The 19,637-nt window shown below is 44.6% G+C and overlaps 1 protein-coding gene across 1 annotated transcript in view; it reads left to right on the forward strand.

Moving 5' to 3' along the window:
* Positions 1 to 19,637, forward strand: part of LOC126355344 (cilia- and flagella-associated protein 61-like) — a 223,683-nt gene that overhangs the window by 17,533 nt on the left and 186,513 nt on the right. Inside the window, exon 3 of the mRNA XM_050005638.1 lies at positions 14,094 to 14,298. Within this exon, the coding sequence (XP_049861595.1) occupies positions 14,094 to 14,298 (205 nt within the window). The remainder of the gene's footprint in view (positions 1 to 14,093; positions 14,299 to 19,637) is intronic.

Here is a 19,637-nt window from a genome sequence, read left to right on the forward strand (position 1 = left end):
CACACACCAGGCCTATTATGTCAATAAAAAATTTCTTTTTAATGTAACACCTTTCAAAACGACTTACAAAGTATAAAACAGTTTCTCCTAGTTCCGTAGAGATTCCTAACCCCATCACATACCTCCAAAAATTGGAGACAGTGATTTTTTAATAGCTATGTAAGTACTCACAAGATTCAGACTCAAAAAGATCCAAAGAATATTGTGTAGGGCCCCCTCGAGCACGCAGAAGTGCCGCAACACGACATGACATGTACTCGACTAATGTCTGAAGTAGTGTCGGAGGAAACTGACGACATAACATGAACCCTGCAGAGTACGAGAGGGGGGAGGGGGGAGATCTGGTCTGAGCATCCCGTTGTAAGGCATCCCATATATGCTCAATAACGTTCATGTCTAGAGAGTTGGTAGCCAGAGGAATTGTTTAAACTTAGAATAGTGTTCCTGGAGTCACTCTGTAGTATTTCTGGATGTGGGGGTGTCGCACTGTTCTGCTGGAATTGCCCAAGTCCGTTAGAAAGCACAATGGACATGAATGGATGCACGTGATCAGACAGGTGCTTACGTACGTGCCACCAGTCAGAGTCGTATCTAGACTTGTCAGGGGTCCCGTATCAGTCCAACTGCACACGCTCCACACCGTTACAGGGCCTCCACCAGCTTGAACAGCCGCCTACTGACATGTAGGGTCCATGGATTCGTGAGGTTGTCTCCATACCCGGATGCGTCCATCCGCTAGTTACAATTTGAAACGAGACTCGTCCGAGCAGTCGACGTGTTTCCAGTCATAAACAGTTCATTGTCGGTGTTGACGGGCCCAGGCGCGGTACAGAGCTTTGTGTTGTGCAGTCATCAAGGGTACACGAGTGGGCATTCGGCTTCGAAAGCCCGCATCGATGATGTTTCGTTGAATGGTTCGCATACTGACACTTGATGTCGCAGCATTGAAGTCTGCCGCAGTTTGCGGAAGGGTTGCGCCTCTGTCACCTTAAACGAGTCCCTTCAGACGTCGTTGGTCCCATTCTTGCAGGATCTTCTGCGGGCCGCAGCGATGTCAGAGATTTGATATTTTACCGGGTTCCTGATATCCCTCGCGTGTCTACTATAACACCAAGTTCAAACTGACTTAAATCTTGATAACCTTCTTTGGCGCTTCAGTGTACAACTCAAAATGAGGGGCGCATGCTATGATGCATAATTGATACATAAATATTTCACCTCCTAATTATTATCTATTACACGCGCCCCGCGTTTTTCCTTATAAGTCTTACAAGTGTTTTCATAGCTATTAAAAATTCTCAATAACAAATTTTCAGTACTGTATGTACGCAAATAGAAATGATTTAATACTTTTTAGTTCGTTTTAAAAACGTGTCATATTAAAAGTTTTTTTTTTAAATGGTGATGTTTTCTTGTTTTCTTTGTAGCCACTGTATTACATGCCGTGGCAATGAATAGCATGAAAACAATAAAATTGTTGTTATGGATGAAAAAAAGGGATGAACATACGGGGGGAGGAGGAGAGCTTAATATCTCTTCGAAACGATCTTCTTTTAAAGTACTCTTTTCAAAATTAAGTGAGGTTGAGAGTGCGTAATCATCAGTTCGTGCTAGACCTTGGGCAACAGAAATTAATGAAGCAGGATACTCTTATGAGAAAAGCAATTACTTTTTATGAGAAGTTATCGGCTATTCTAAGATTCCATGCTACTGGCGAATTTAGGTCGATCAAAAAAAACTAAACTTTCGATAAATAAACTTCCTTACTGCCAACACCACTTATCACGGTCTCAATAATGCGTCATTTTTTTAAATTTCCTTTACTGTGGCTGCGGCCTGTTGTCTTATAACGTACAGTATATTTCGTTTAATGCGGTATCACAGTTTCCCTGACGAGAGAATCTTTACTCCTGATGCGACCTAAAGCGGCAGGCAACCAGGCGTAAACGGCTCGATTCTCCAGCGAGTTACAAAAAGGTACGGCCAAACTTTCAGGAAACATTCCTCACACACAAATAAAGAAAAGATGTTATGTGGACATGTGTCCGGAAACGCTTAATTTCCATGTTAGAGCTCATTTTAGTTTCGTCAGTATGTACTGTACTTCCTCGATTCACAATCAACATGTGTGGGCTGACGAGAATCCGCACGCAATTGTGCAATCACGTCACCAACACAGATTTTCTGTGAACGTTTGGGCAGGCATTGTTGGTGATGTCTTGATTGGGCCCCATGTTCTTCCACCTACGCTCAATGGAGCACGTTATCATGATGTGCTGCTAGAACAAGTGCCTTTACAAGTACGACACAACATGTGGTTCATGCACGATGGAGCTCCTGCACATTTCAGTCGAAGTGTTCGTACGCTTCTCAACAACAGATTCGGTGACCGATGGACTGGTAGAGGCGGACCAATTCCATGGCCTCCACGCTCTCCTGACCTCAACCCTCTTGACTTTCATTTATGGGGGCATTTGAAAGCTCTTGTCTACGCGACCCCGGTACCAAATGTAGAGACTCTTCGTGCTCGTATTGTGGACGGCTGTGATACAATACGCCATTCTCCAGGGCTGCATCAGCGCATCAGGGATTCCATGCGACGGAGGGTGGATGCATGTATCCTCGCTAACGGAGGACATTTTGAACATTTCCTGTAACAAAGTGTTTCGCTGGTACGTTCTGTTGCTTTGTGTTTCCATTCCATGATTAATGCGATTTGAAGAGAAGTAATAAAATGAGCTCTAACATGGAAAGTAAGCGTTTCCGGACATATGCCCACATAACATATTTTCTTTCTTTGTGTGTGAGGAATGTTTCCTGAAAGTTTGGCCGTACCTTTTTGTAACACCCTGTATACAGACTTATCAGGCCGTAGCAGACAGCTCTTGTGCGGACATTTGTGAACTGCGAGGAATTTTATTGGATATGTGGCCCAGTCTATAGCGCCGAAGTTGTTCGAAACGAGTAGTGTCCAATAAGGCAGCGATTTCAGACCGCAGATTCCGTGGCATATTTTACTCATCGTCAGGGTGCCACAAACTCCTTCTTTTTGTACTAGATTTAAAAATTTCTCTCAATCCTTGAGGACGACAGCCGATTCGACAGAAGAAAGCAAACTGATTTGAATTCCACCGACATAGTCTGAAGTCTGTGTGTTTAGACATTGACATCGTTTGCGGCGAGACCGCGCACTACGGGTGTACTGATTTGAATAGATAGGCCGTCTTCATACGATGTCGTTAGTTGGCCAACCCCCGCTGTCAGTGCCACTGTGACCACAGCGTAAGGTGCTGTGCGAAGTTGCAGCGAAAAAGTTGCATAACAATCGTACGCGACTGTACTCCACAGGGCGTGATTTATACTGACTAGCCAGAACATTATGACCACCTATCTAATAACAGGTATGTCCACTTTTGGAATGGATGACAGCGTCGTAGCAAGGAAGCAATGAGACCTTGGTGGGCCACTGGAAGGGGCTGGATGTGTCTGATTAGCAGTCATTCCTCGCCAGGTGACGCTGTTTCCGCCTGGACGGGTTTATGCCGATAGTGGGTCTGTGGTCATAATGTTCTGGCTGGTCTGCAAGAAGGAGGCTCCAGTGAGGTAACAACTGGCACGAAGGAATATTAAAAACTCAGGCGAGGAGCTAAAGGGAAGGATTGTGGCTACAGGGGGGGAGGGTTCATGGAAATCATGACACCTCTCCCCCAAAAAAGGAGAAAACAATGTAGAAGCCTTTATATTTTACACGTATCAATTTCCATTGTAATTCTGTCAGATACGGCAAAGGACTTGGAAGAGCAGTTGAACGGAATGGACAGTGTCTTGAAAGGAGGATATAAGATGAACATCAACAAAAGCATAACGAGGATAATAGAATGTAGTCGAATTAAGTCGGGTGATGCTGAGGGAATTAGATTAGGAAACGAGACACTTAAAGTAGTAAAGGAGTTTTGCTATTTAGGAAGTAAAATAACTGATGATGGTCGAAGTAGAGAGGATATAAAATGTAGACTGGCAATGGCAAGGAAAGCGTTTCTGAAGAAGAGAAATTTGTTAACATCGAATATAGATTTATGTATCAGGAAGTCGTTTCTGAAAGTATTTGTTTGGAGTGTAGCCATGTATGGAAGTGAAACATGGACGATTACTAGTTTGGACAAGAAGAGAATAGAAGCTTTCGAAATGTGGTGCTACAGAAGAATACTGAAGATAAGGTGGATAGATCACGTACCTAATGAGGAGGTATTGAATAGGATTGGGGAGAAGAGAAGTTTGTGGCACAACTTGACTAGAAGAAGGGATCGGTTGGTAGGACATGTTTTGAGGCATCAAGGGATCACAAATTTAGCATTGGAGGGCAGTGTGGAGGGTAAAAATCGTAGAGGGAGACCGAGAGATGAGTACACTAAGCAGATTCAGAAGGATGTAGGTTGCAGTAGGTACTGGGAGATGAAGCAGCTTGCACAGGATAGAGTAGCATGGAGAGCTGCATCAAACCAGTCTCAGGACTGTAGACAACAACAACAACAATTTCCAAAGCTGATAGCTAACTTTTGGAGTATAAAGTAGGATAATAATTAACAATCTCGAAAAATGGCAACGAATTCTGGAACTTATTAGCTACGTTTATCTTAGGTGCTTGCATGAGAGTTTGCTCATAAGCTATCAGCCTGGTAACGACGCACAGGTTGATCGTATCTTCTGTCAATAACAATCTGATACAGTTTTTGAAACCACCAGTAGAACCAGCAAACCACTGAATGAGTAAGTGTGGCAGACAGAGAAACATCTTTCACTAGGGCAAAAATGAGGGAAAAACTGACTTTAGGAGCACAACCGGAAACAACTGATTTCCCCACATAGTGTGCAGATAAATGTTCATAATCGTAGCGCTTCGTGAAATATTGATAATTGTTAGTGCACACGTCAATATGACGTCATCAAATTTGAGAGACGTGTTGCTTGAGACTTTCGTCACAGACTCGTCATACAAATGGTTTTTGGGCAAAACGTCAGATTCGTGATATCCTCACTATATTTCATTGGTACAGTACAATTAATATACTGCTGAGGCATGACTGAAGCCTCCTGTTTATTCCAGTGTAGGTGGGAAACGTGCAAGTGTGAAGGTCCTAAATTCAGTGGCCAGCAGCAAAGATTTTTTAATAAGATTCATTGTGGATGCAGGAAGTCATACATCGGAAAGACTTGTCGGGTCGTGGATGACAGATGCGTCAAAATCGACGACGCACGTCTCGACCAACCAGAGCAATCTACAGCGGCCAAACTTTGTCTCAATATGAAGCATAATATGGACTATAACAGTACCAACATTTTATCCTCACCGTCTTCGAACTGTGACAGTGTAATTAAGGAAGCAGTGGAAATGGCACTGCAGCAAATCTTGTGAAGAGATATACAGGATTCCAACTTAGCACCTTTTTCATTTCATTTATTGCATTGCTTAGAGACCTGTTGTCGAATATTATACAATTTTTCATGTGATAAGATAAATTGTTCCTTATTTCAAGCAAATATCTTATTCAGAAACAAAAACTAATAATCGTGAATTACAGAGAAAAATTTAAATTAATTGATGGAAATGAAGAGTGTTAATTAAGACAGTCAGTAATTTGTTGAAAAAGAAGGATGTTTCAAGATGATAGGAAATATTAAAAAAGAGTTTTAGATTCCAACCGCCAAAGCGCAGTGGAGCGAGGATACCTCGGAAAGACATCGAAACATTTACCCACCACTGTTGCTTGTTGTTACTAGATTATGTGCCAATATCTACTGCACAGGTTTTTCGTGGCTCTGGTTACAATATCTGTCACGGCTTAAGCACTAGGTGACTTTGTCAAGGAAGCCGTGCTCATCATCGTCTGTATTGTTTTTTGGGTCAGGTTCAGTAACTTCGTCTAAGGTGTCTGTCTTGTTGATTGCTGTGTCCTGGGTCTCACGTCAGACATATTTTGTCGTTAGTGTACTTCCTGAAGGAGGAGGATCTCTGAGACGAAGATTCCCGTGCTGTTGATTTCTTTCCATGATATTTTCCCTCTAATCGCGTTGTGCAAGTCCTCGTTTGTGTGCCCTATTAGTATGGCCTTTATGAGAAATGTGCAGTGCATTACGACGTGCTCGGGGTAACATCTCTCCCCATCATCTCAGCACAGAAAATCTTAAAGATTCAACGACTACAAAGGGGAACTATTGGTCATCCAGGAGATGACGCTTTGGCGGCGACCTAAATATTCAGATGAAAACTGAGATGATGACCAAACGCACTTGTGGACTCGTATTTCGGTGTACTGCTGTCGACAGGGGGCGAGGAGGTGGCTTAGTAGTAGTGCAGAATAGGAACGACCGGCTTTGCGCGTTTGCCCAAGTCCTTGGTTCATCGTACAGTGCATGGCATAGCTTCCTTCACGGTACCGCTCACAAAACCTTCGTTATTGGCCACCGAATATAGCGCGCTCACTCCATTCCATCGACAACCGAAGACGGCCTATCTCCTCAAATCAGTACGACAGTAACTGCGCTGTCTCGGTGTAACCGATCTCAAAGCTGAACGTACAGACTTCGGACAACAGTCGGCGAAACTCAGATCAGTTTGCATTCTAGTATTGAATTGGACGACGTTCCCAGTGCAAAACATGGATTGTGAGGAATTTTTAAGTCTAGTACAGGAAAGAAGGAGTCTGTGGCATCTTGAGGATGAGAAATTTAATAACAGGTATATATTTCGGAATCTATGGTCTGAAATTATTACTTTAGGGAAACTGGAAGTTTGGAATAGCTTGAAAATTTATCTATAATCAACTGAGCGTTATCTTATATTACATTGTGCATATCCTTTGGCTGTCTAGCCACTTTAGCCTCATCTCTATGCTACTTAAAGGCCGTGTCACCTTAATGCAATGTCATCTTAATGCAACAGAGGCAAAATCTGTGCCAGAAGTTTTAGGCTTCAAAGAATTACGTTTTCAGTTGATAAAAGTGGCCTATGTCTATTTTGATGCTTGAAGATACTGTAGTGGTTCTTTTTTGGTTGTGGCTGATGGGCATTAGCTGTCTACCAGTTATTATGTCTGTTTACTGGTGTTTTTTTGATAGTAGGGTGGTGATTCTGTTATATGAGGTGGTTTACAAATGTGGTGTATGTGTTTCCACTATTCACTATTTTAGGCGTTCAGAATATCTTGTTCTGAAATTTATATTTGTTTTTAACACATATGTTGAATAACAGTCACTGAAAATTAGTTGACACATATCTGTTTTCCTGAATTTATTTGAAGTTGTGCAGCGTTTTTGTAGTCTTGCCTTTCAATGTTACTATGAATCATCTCGAGTATGTAATAGAGCGTTTCTGCCTTCGTCTCATATGTTCGTCATACGTGTCTGGGTATTCCGAAAACTGAGAAAAGAGTGTGCAGCATTCGCCCCGTTCTTTTTGACAGCGATATACACTGAAGCGCCAAGAGACATATAGGTATGGGTTTTCAAATACAGATATATGTCAACAGGCAGAATACAGCGCTGCGGTCGGCAGCGTCTATATAAGAGAAGAGTATGGATGAGTTGTTAGACCGGTTACTGCTGCTATAATGACAGGTTCTCAACGACTAAGGGAATTTGAACGTGGTGTTAGTGTCACCACACTAGTGACGGGACGCAGCTATGAAGTGGCGATTTTCCTGTACGACCATTTCACGAGTGTACCGCGAATATTAGGAATCCGGTAAAACATCAAATCTCCAACATCGATGCGGCACGAACAACATCCTGCAAGTACGGGACCAACAACGACTGAAGAGAATCGTTCAACGTGACAGAAGTGCAGACCTTCCGCAAATTGCTACAGATTTCAATGCTGGGCCACCAAGTGTCAGTGTGCGAACCATTCAACGAAACATCATCGATATGGGCTTTCGGAGCCGAAGGCCCACTCGTGTGCACGACACTAAGCCTCACGCGTCGCCTGGGCCCATCAACACCGAGATTGAACTGTTGATGACTGGAAACATATTGCCTGGTCGAACGTGTTTAGTTTCAGATTGTATCGAGCGGATGGACGCGTGCGGATATGGAGACAACCTTATGAATCCATGTCCCTGCGCGTCAGCAGGGACCTGTTCAAGATGGCGGAGGCTCTTAATGGGGTAGGGTGTGTGAAGTTGGAGTCATGTGGGACCCCTGACACGTCTAGATACGACTCTGACAGGTGAGACGTACGTAAGCATTCTGTCTAATTATGTGCATCCATTCATGTCCATTGTGCTTTCCGACGGGCTTGGGCAATTCCAGCAGGACAATGCATCTCACCACACGTCCAGAATTGTTACAGAGTGGCTCCAGGAACGCTCTTCTGAGTTTAAACAATTCCTCTGGCTACCAACTCTCCAGACATGAACATTATTGAGCATATCTGGGACGACTTACAACGTGCTGTTCAGAAGGGATATCCACCCTGTCGTATCCTTACAGATTTATGGAAAGCCCTGTGGGATTCATGATGTCAGTTCACTCCAGCACTACTTCAGACATTAGTCGAGTCCATGCCACGTCTTGTTGCGGCACTTCTGCGTGCTCGCCCGGCCCTACACGATATTAGGTGGGAGTATCAGTTTCTTGGGTTCTTCAGTGTGGATTAGAATAGATCCTGAACTCCTTGACCCCGGCCAAAACTTACGCAGTATCAGGATACATTGTTGAACATGATAGTTTTGGTGGTTCAGATGTTATGGGGAAGGGAGGCATAATGTATCGAAGGAGACTGAATATATTGTGATCAAGCTGTCGGCCCATGTTGTCGGGTGACGAAGTCTGGCGACCGTTGTTGGTGGCACTATGAATGCAGCCTTCGACTGGCATAAATAGGAGGCTTCAGTCATAGCTCAGTAGTGTGTTCGTTGTACGTGAAGATGTCGCCCAGTTGCGCCAGTGAAACGTGGGGACATCATGATGACATCTGATGAATCACCCATGAACTATTTCTACAAAGTACTCGGAATTTGTTGGCATTATACACTCTAAGATAAAAAAAAAAATCGACACACCACGATGGATTTATCCGAATGGGACGGAAATCGATCAATGTGATGTACATGTACAGACGGAAAAGTGATTAAAATTTCAGAGAAATTGTACGATTTATTAAAGAGAAAGAGCTTCACAAATTGAGAAGTCTGAAACGTGGTTTTCAACCTATGGCCCTTATGCATGCATTTATTCGGCTCGGCATTGAATGATACATTTGTTGGCGTCCTCCTTCGGGATATCATGCTAGTTCTGCGCAACTGGCGTGTTACATCGCCAAAATCCCGAGATGGTTGGAGGACCCTGCCCATAATGCTCCAAACGTTCTCTTCTGGCATTATCTTGATAAATGGAAACCCAGGATGACTTGTAATGAGGAGCAAAAAAACGGGTTTAGAATATCGTCGACGTACCGCTGTGCTAGAAGGGTGCCGTGAATGACAACCAAACGGGCCCTGCTGTGATAAGAAGTGTCATATCAGACCATCACTCCTGGTCATATGGCTGTACGGAGAGCTCTCTGGGGCGTCTTGAGATATATCTTCGGCCTATAATCTCATTGGCTGGAGTAGAATCGTCTTCAGTTATGAGTCCCCCTTTGAAATGGAATCCCGACGGCCAGCGAAGATGTGTCTGGAGACGCCCTGGACAGCAAGATAATGCCCGCTCGTACACGGCGAAAGTTTTTACTGCTTATTTTTCTGCTTGCCAGACGCTCCCTTGGCCAGCAAGGTCACTGGATCTCTGCCGAATTTAGAGCGCTTGGAGCATTAAAGGGTCAACCATCTCAGGATTTTGTGGTCTGACGAGCCACTTGGACAGAATTTGGCACGATATCCCTCAGAAGAACATGTCAATCAGTGCCAAGCCGAATAACTGCTTGCATTAGGTCCAGACGTGGACCAACGCGTTATTGACATGCAAGTTTGTGAAGCTCCTTCTCTTGAATAACTTATCCAATTTTTCTGAAATTCTAATCATTGTAAAATGTAAACTTTCACGGCGGAAATGTCACAGCTAATAAAATGTTCCGGGCTATTATGCCGTCGTGCAGTGGTCCGTGTTGCAAAAGGTGGTTATTCAGGCTTTTCACAGGTGATCACATAAATGTAACTGGACGTTTTCCATATATATATTGAAGAGCCAAAGAAACTGGTGCACCTGTCTAATATCGTGTAGGGCTCCCGCGAGTACGCAGAAGTGCCACAACACGAGATGGCATGGGCTCGACTAATGTCTGAAGTAGTGCTGGAGACAATTGACACCATGAATCCTGCAGGGCTGTCCATAAATCAGTGAGAGTACGTTGCAAGGCTCCCAGGTATGCTCAATAATTTCCATGACTGGGGACTTTGGTGACCAGCAGAAATGTTTAAACTCAGAAGAGTGTTTCTGGAGCCACTCTGTAGCAATTCTGGACGTGCAGGGTGTCGCATTGTACTGGCAGATTTGCCCAGGTCCGTCAGAATGCACAATGGACATGAATGGATGCAGGTGATTAGACAGGATGTTTATACACGTGTCACCTTTTAGAGTGATGTATCAGGAGTCCCAAATCACTACAACTGCACATGTCCCACACCATTACAGAGCCTGCACCAACATGAACAATCCCCTGCTGACATATAGTGTCCATGGATTCATGGGTTTGTCGCCATACCTGTACACGTCCATCTGCAATCTACAATTTGAAACAAGTCTCGTCTGACCAGGCAACATGTTTCCGTCATCGGTGGTGATGGGCCCAGGTGAAGCACAAAGCTTTGTGTCCTGTAATCTTCAGGGGTACAAGAGTGAGCCTTCGGCTCCGAAAGCTCATATCGATGATGTTTCGTAGAATGATTCGCATGCTCACTCTTGTTGATGGCCCAGCATTGAAATCTGCAGCAATATGCGGACGGATTGCACTTCCGTCATGTTGAATGATTCTCTTCAGTTGTCGTTGGTTACATTCTTGTATGATCTTTTTCCGGCTGCAGCGATGTCGGATATTTGATGTTTTAGTGTATTCCTGTTATTCACGGTGCACATGTGAAATGGTCGTACGGGAAAATTCCCATTTCATCGCTACCTCAGAGATGCTGTCACACATTGCTCGTGCGTCGACTATAACACCACATTTGGCTTGCCCGGCTAACCATGCGGTCTAACGAGCTGCTTCCCGAGCGGGAAGGTGTGCAGGTCCCTGGCACGAATCCGCTCGGCGGATTAATGTCGAGGTCCGGCGTGCCTTCCAGCCTATGGATGGTTTTTAAGGCGGTTTTCCATCTGTCTCGGCGAATGCGGGCTGGTTCCCCATATTCAGCCTCAGTTACACTATATTGGCAATTGTTGCGCAAACACTGTCTCCACGTACACGTACATCACAATTACTTTACCACGCAAACATTTGGGGTTAGACTCGTCTGGTATGAGACGTGCCCAGGGCGGTCCACTGGGGGCCGAACTGCACAATAACCGTGGGATTGGTGTGGGGCGGCGATGGGGTACGTGGAGTGCTGTGGCCTGTCGTGGGGTTGTGAACCATTGAGGGCTACGGCGGGACAAAGCCTCTCCATCGTTTCTAGGTCCCCGGTTTAATACACAATACACACACCACATTCAAACTCACTTTAATCTTGATAACCTGCCATTGAAACAGCAGTAACGTACTTGTTGTCTTGTAGAGCCATTGCCAACCGCAGCTCCGTATTCTGCCTGGTTATATATCTCTGTATTTGAATACACATGTCTATACTACTTTCTTTGCCGATTTAATGTATATATGCATATACAGGTGTTTCAAACAGGATTTAACAAATTTAAAAATTCATATAAATTTATTGAAAGAAGATATAGAGATGGGTTTAGTATTATTTTGTAGGGAAACACATCAAGGTTTTTTATCTTAAACTAAAGATGTTGTATGTGGCTTCCGTTGGTTATCCTGCACATGTCCCATCGGAAGTCAATTTCTTCCCAAACTCGATATAGCATTGCAGGAGTAACTTGCTCAGTGGTGTCGTAAATTCTTGCTCTAAGTTCAGGTAGGGAACCGGCACAGGCGGTACAATATCGACATCCTTGACGAATCCTCATAGAAAGAAATTCGAGTGGTCTCAGGTCTGGGGAACGTGTGGACGATGCAATTGGCCCACCATGGTTGATCTATTGACCTGGAAAACAGTCTCTGGGAATACCCCGGACGTCAGCCAGTTAGTGGGGTGGTGCACCATCTTGCATGAAGTAAACATTTCGTTCTTGGTCGTCCTCGTCGATCTGTGGTATCAAAAATTGTTGTAACATCTCCAGGTACACTATCCCGTCAGATGTGCTTGGACGAATACAGTTAGGGCCAGTAGTCCTGCATGTTGTGGCAATGCCACCAGCCGCCGTTTATACTTCTGAACTCGTGTCCTCTTTTCCCGTAGTGCTCTTGCACCCGACGACAGACTCAGGCGAAGAATTTTAAGCTACACTACTGGCCATTAAAATTGCTACACCAAGAAGATGACGTGCTACAGGCGCGAAATTTAACCGACAGGAAGAAGATGCTGTGATATGAAAATGATTAGCTTTTCAGAACATTAACACAAGGTTGGCGCCGGTGGCGAGACCTACAACGTGCTGACATGTCCCACACCATGTTTCCAACCGATTTCTCATACACAAACAGCAGTTGACCGGCGTTGCCTGGTGAAACGTTGTTGTGATGCCTCGTGTAAGGAGGAGAAATGCGTACCATCACGTTTCCGACTTTGATGAAGGTCATAAAGGTCGGATTGTAGCCTATCGCGTTTGCGGTTTACCGTATCGCGACATTGCTGCTCGCGTTGGTCGAGATCCAATGACTGTTAGAAGAATATGGAGTCGGTGGGTTCAGGAGGGTAATACGGAACACCGTGCTGGACGTCAACGGCCTCTTATCACTAGCAGTCGAGATCACAGGCGTCTTATCCGCATGGCTGTAACGGATCGTGCAGCCACGTCTCGATCGCTGAGTCAACAGATGGGGACGTTTGCAAGACAACAACCATCTGCACGAACAGTTCGACGAAGTTTACGGTAGCATCGACCAGCAGCTCGGAGAACATTGCTGCGGTTACCCTTGACGCTGCATCACAGACAGGAGCGCTTGCGATGGTGTACTCACCGACGAACCTGGGTTTACCAATGGCAAAACGTCATTTTTTCGGATGAATCTAGGTTCTGTTTACAGCATCATGATAGTCGCATCCGTGTTTGGCGACATCGCGGTGAACGCACATTGGAAGCGTGTATTCGTCATCGTCGTACTGGCGTATCAGCCGGCGTGATGATATGGGGTGCCATTGGTTACACGTCTCGATCACCTCTTGCTCGCGTTGACGGCACTTTGAACAGTGGACGTTACATTTCAGATGTTTTACGACCAGTGGCTCTACCCTTCATTCGATCCTTGCGAAACCCTACATTTCAGCAGAATAATACACGACCGCATGTTGCAGGTCCTGTGCGGGCCTTTCTGGATACAGAAAATGCTCGACTGCTGCCCTGGCCAGCACATTCTCCACATCTCTCACCAATTGAAAACGTCTGGTCAATGGTGGGCGAGCAGCTGGCTCGTTACGATATGCCAGTCACTACTCTCGATGAACTGTGGTATCGTGTTGCAGCTGCATGGGCAGCTGTACCTGTACACGCCATCCAAGCTCTGTTTGACTCAATGCCCAGGCGTATCAAGGCCGTTATTGTGGCCAAAGGTTGTTGTTCTGGGTACTGGTTTCTCAGGATCTATGCACCCAAATTGCGTGAAAATGTAATCACATGTCAGTTCTAGTATAATATATTTGTCCAATGAATAGCCGTTTATCATCTTCATTTCTTCTTGGTATAGCAATTTTAATGGCCAGTAGTGTAAATAGGCAGCATCAGATAGTGGTGAGTCGAGTCTCTGAACATACAGAGAAGGCTAGTTCGGAAATGGCTTCATAGGACCCGCTAGCGAGTTGAAAGCGAGTATACAAACCTCATATATGATCTGTAATAGTTGGCCCACTTGGCGAGTGCGCGCTTGTGACGGCTGCACGGCGTAGGTCCCAGTTCGACATAAGCGACCTGACGGAGCGTTACGACCTGCGGCCAGTGTGCGGCAACAGCGCGGAGAGCGGCCGGCACGCGCTGCTGCGGCTGTTGGCGGTGAATCCGCCTTTCGCCAGTTGGGAGCGCTTCTTCCTGGACGAGCTGCTGCGTTTCAGCAACACCATCTGTCTGCACTACCTCCTGCTCGCCGACCGCAGGGTACGTACGTTCCTGTTCCAGTACAGCACTGCTACAGTAGTAGAAATCAGTTCAAAGGCATGGATGTTTTCAGGAAAATTAACCCTGTCGGTTGAAATAGATGTGCACAATCTACAGGGGAATAATTATTGTACTATATGAAATAAAATCGTCATGACTTCTGAACGATTTGCGTTAGGATGTTCAGATTGCACGGTTGGCCGCGGGGCATTATGTGAATTAGTATGCGCTTGTGCATGTTCCTTGGTGTTGTCGGCCACTCGCGCGCGAAAATGTAACAGTACAGCGCATTTGGGGCACTGAAAATGACCACTCCGCGACCGAGAAGACTCTTCTTCCTCAACGGGTGACTGTATGATGTGCAGTATCCAGTCACGGAATAATGGTGCGATATTCCTTGATGGCTCGGTGACTACCGATCGGTACGTGAAGGTTTTGGAAGATGATTTCATCCATGTTATCCAAACTTACCCTGATTTAGAAGAGATGTGGTTCATGCAAGACAGAGCTCGACCTCATCGAAGCAGGAGAATGATTGGTGTCCTGGACGAGGACTTTGGGGACCACATTCTGGCTCTGCGGTATCCAGAGGCCATTGGCGTCGGCCTCGATTATCCGCCATATTTTCCGGATCTGAACGCATGCGACTCCTTTTCGTGGGGCTATTTTAAAGATAGAGTGTACAGCAACAACCCCAAAACCATTTCTGAGCTGGAAACACCCACTCAGGGGTCATGGACAGCATCGATTTTCCAGCACTTCAGCGGATCATGCAGAATTTCGCTATCTGTCTGCGCCAGATCATCGCCAATGCTGACAGGCATATCGAACATGTCATAACCTAAATCCTAATATCTGTAGTGACGTTTACATGTTGAATAAAGTGTGTACAAACTGTAGTTTTTTCATATAGTTCAATAACTGTCACCCTCTATATGCAATACTATGAGATCCAGTGTGCCGACAAATGCAGTCAAATGGTATCGTATCTGATGTGAGTAGTGTAGTATTTAACAAGACATTAACGATTCAGGTGACAGAGGGACGGACTCGCCATAAAGACAGTCGGCTCTGTGCAGTGTTAATATGTGCGTATGTGCCTCTACTGCTGACAATAGTGGCAGTGGATGTTGTGCACATAAACCACTAATAAACCACTATTGTGACAGTGCCATGCGGGAAACAGTTATCATGTGATGAAAAATCAAAAATCATTGCGTACAAGAAAATGCGACTCTTTAATCGTCAAATCGCCAAGAACTTGAACCGTTCAAGTACAGTGATTTATAATTTCAGTTAGGGTGTACGATATGGACAGAACAGAAAATATAGGCAAGGTAGGAAGTTATCTGAGGCATATAAATGGTCACTTTTGCGCAAAACAAAGGCCACAAATTGTTGCTGATTTAAAGTTGCCAGTAAATGTCAGGCGTGTACGACAAATTTGGTCAAACATTCAGGAAACGACTGCCGAAACCTTCTCTAACACACACACATAAACATGCTAGATTGAGGATTTCTGAAAAACATATGTCATGGACTTCAAAGTGATCGAAACCCATCTTCAGTGAGAAGAAGAAATGTAATTTAGATGGGTCCGATGGATTTCACTATTACTGGCTCGATCGGAGAACAGAGCAACAGTTAATAATGAGCAGAAATTTTGGTGGTGGATTGTTGTGATTTGGGCAGCCTTCTGTGCTCAAAGTAAATCACGCGCTGCTTGACTGAACACTAGGATGAACTCTGACACGCACACTTAAATGCTAGAGAGATTTGATTAGAAATTATGGGAACTTAGCGGACGACTGTCTAATGTTTGAACAAGATAATGCATCTGCATGGTTCTGCTACAACCAAAAAGTGGTTTCAAGCTAAAGATGTTGATATAGTGCACGTAGCCTGGATTTGAACCACGACGAAAACCTTTGAGAAATACTTGCAAGGCGTGTTATCACAATGGAAGAAAATTTGAGGCCAATTGTGAGCTGAAAAGAGCGATACGAGAGTAGTAGGGAGTTGTGGGTGTCAGCACACTTTTGATGTCAAATTGATCAGTTAATCACCCCCCGCCTCCGACCGGGCCCACCTGTGCCCCCGAAAGACGGCACGTGTTTTTTCAGCTGCAAGTCTACCCAAGCCCCCTCCTCCCCCTCACTCCTCGCCTATCCCTCTACCCCCAACCTACCCTATTGGCGGGAATTTTCGATTTTCGGTGGGAATTTCGAATTTTCGTGGAAATTTCTTTGTCTCAGGGCTGTGCTGAAATCCCACACCACCCCCAACCAAGAATTAGTGAAAAACCAAAATTGGCGGTATCCTTTTCAGGACTCGAACCCTGGTCTTTCTGGGCGGAAATCCCAAGTGTACCCCCCTAACACAATTAAACCACCAGAGGTGCTTGGAATTGACGGGAAATTAAAAAGGTGGCCCCCTCTCTGGGACTCGAACCCTGGTGCTCCTGGACAGAAAGCTCAAGTTAGGTTAGTGTACTTGATTTATTTTGGTTGGGAAACTGACTAAAAGATCGATCCTAATTACGTAATTAATCACAAAGATCGGGCCTAATTACACAACCATATGCATAGTGCTACACAATGACGGCATACAATCACAATAGAACTCAAAAACTGACGATACCATACAACTTGTGTTATCCTGTTGGGAAAAAATTTCACAATACCCCTCGAAACTAGCGACAGACACACTTAAACTCTACCCTATGCCTACAAGCTGGCAGGAAAAAGGCTGGGCTGTAAGATACTATCTTTATTCTTCTTGGCGGGAAATACATTCAACTGACTAGGTGCTGGTTTTGGACAGAGAGGAGTTTAATAAGTGTATTACGTGTAAGCATACAGTATATATCGTTGTTCGACATCAGAGTTCGCTACAGATATGTGCTCAAAAACCATCCTGCAGCCCAGGTAATTGGAGCCAATACACACTACCACAAGTGATGGAAAAATAGAATATGTCACAGCTCTAATTACACTTCGAAATTATCGTGAAAAAACCAGCACTGTTTTTATTTTTATATTTTTTTCACCAACAAGATAACAGTACCTGTTTTTATATGTGCTACCTCACGCATGTTGTAAACAGCACCTTCCGGCGATGGTCAACACCAGAACAGTAATCATATACTTGATTGCAAAATGAAGGAACAGTGCTTTTCGAAATGGAGCACCGAGACATATGCTACCCTTTCGGCTGGAAGATGAGATTAACTGTAGAGATGTTCACCTTCGAATAGTTGCTGGAATCACTCTACAATACAGCAAACTCTTCCAGTTTCTATATGTTGCAATGTCTTCCACATTTTTGTCAATGAGAAACATCACATCTGTGTTTTATATCTACCAGCCTGTGATGTGTAAGCTGTATAGTTTAAGCCAAGCGATGTTCACATTTCTGTGAGAATCAGCAGCTGCTGACACGGGAGTATGGTAGAGTACACTGATTGGGTGTGTTACAACTGAGAAAAAAAGAGTATTAAACTGCTTATGAAGGAGCAATACAGGAACCCTCTCATGTGATTGATAGTCCGTTGGATATGGTCATCCTACAGTACAGGTGATGAAACTTAGCACTGGTCTGTGGAAGCAACTTCGATCACGAACCACCTGCTCCAATGAACCAATACCTGTATATTTAATAGGATCGCCACATATTGGTGGTGGTGGTTGTTAGTGTTTAACGTCCCGTCGACAACGAGGTATTTAGAGACGGAGCGCAAGCTCGGATGAGGGAAGGATTGGGAAGGGAATCGGCCGTGCCCTTTCAAAGGAACCATCCCGGCATTTTCCTGAAACGATTTAGGGAAATCACGGAAAACCTAAATCAGGATGGCTGGAGACGGGATTGAACCGTCGTCCTCCCGAATGCGAGTCCAGTGTGCTAACCACTGCGCCACCTCGCTCGGTGATCGCCACATATGTTTGGGTGACAGACATGAATGTAACCTGAGAGACACAGATCTCCTTCGGACTACCTGTATGTGTTTTGGAGATGTGCCACGTATGATGTGTAGTCTTTCCTAATTTTCCCAAGAAGAAACACCACTGTCACTGCTCGTACTATCTCTTCTACTACTTCGTGTTGCAGGGGAAAGCTTCGTTTGGCGCTGGCCTTACACTCTGTACACGGTTGGCTGAGCTATGAAACGGTGTTCCCATTTCCACCAAGTGATCAAAACGCTCTGCTGTGCATTAACGCAGCTCGTCCTGTTTCCCCACAGTAAGCAGAAGCTCTTATATTATAGTGCTCTCTGACTTCCGTACAGGTCAGACTTAAATTGGAATGATCACATGGACTAAGCTGCAGGGAAAGTGGAGCAGAGACTTAGGAACAGTTACAAGATGTAGAGGGACTGTCTAAAAACATCGCTGGAGTTCTTGGGGTATGGGATGCTTAGCAGAGAGACTCGGAAAAAAAGAGTGACCCGTTTCGAGATACGAAAGTGGCACGAATATGATTCACCAGTGGCTGTAACCATTAAAAGACGTCTCTACAAGATACAACATTCATACGTGGTAGAATGGATGGACTAGATTCCAAATCAGTGACTCATGTGTGTGCCTGTAGACTCAAGACCGCTTTTTATGCAGGGTGACCGTAACATAGGCGTTATGATTGTGTTTTAATATCGCAGTTCTTATGCGAATTGTGTGTTGTGGGCTGGAGAATCCCTCTGTGGTCAGCTTCAAATGTCATTTCTCAGTAGTGTTCCTTGAAAGGAACATCATGTTCCCTCCATGGATTTCTAGGTGTCCTAGCTTGTGAGTATAATCCGACTGCTGAAAAACAATATACGACATGCAAAGTGACTCTCATGATCAATTTAATTAATTAGTCTATCAAACTGATATCAATGACGTGCCGCCTGGCAGGTGGAAGAGGTGGCAAGGGCACCACGGAATGATTCTTGGCAAGCGTTTCTTCTTTTAACGAAATTTCAATCTCCCACCTACACAGGGCGAGACGGGCTCTCACGATTTCTTTTGTAAACGCTAGTATGATATAGCATCACACTGGTAAAAGGGACTCTGTCATAGTGTACAGAACAGCTATGAATGCAAGAGATGCTCTCAGGTCTTGTAATTTGTTCAACAAGCTGAAAGAAATTGCTTAATATAGATTTTTTTTCTTTGGAGTTTAATTTCTCGCTTTTGCTTTACTCTGATGACTGTTTCGAAATAATGAGGACATTCTGCAGTGATTGGTAGTTCTTACATAAGAATAATCGAAGTTTTCTTTCCTGATTTTTCGCAGGGTGGGCATGTCTCTGTTGAACATTTGTGATTGGTGGCGGTACACTTTGGTGGACGTCACAAAGT

This window comes from Schistocerca gregaria, chromosome 3 (assembly GCF_023897955.1).
Source record: "Schistocerca gregaria isolate iqSchGreg1 chromosome 3, iqSchGreg1.2, whole genome shotgun sequence".
Taxonomy (NCBI): domain Eukaryota; kingdom Metazoa; phylum Arthropoda; class Insecta; order Orthoptera; family Acrididae; genus Schistocerca; species Schistocerca gregaria.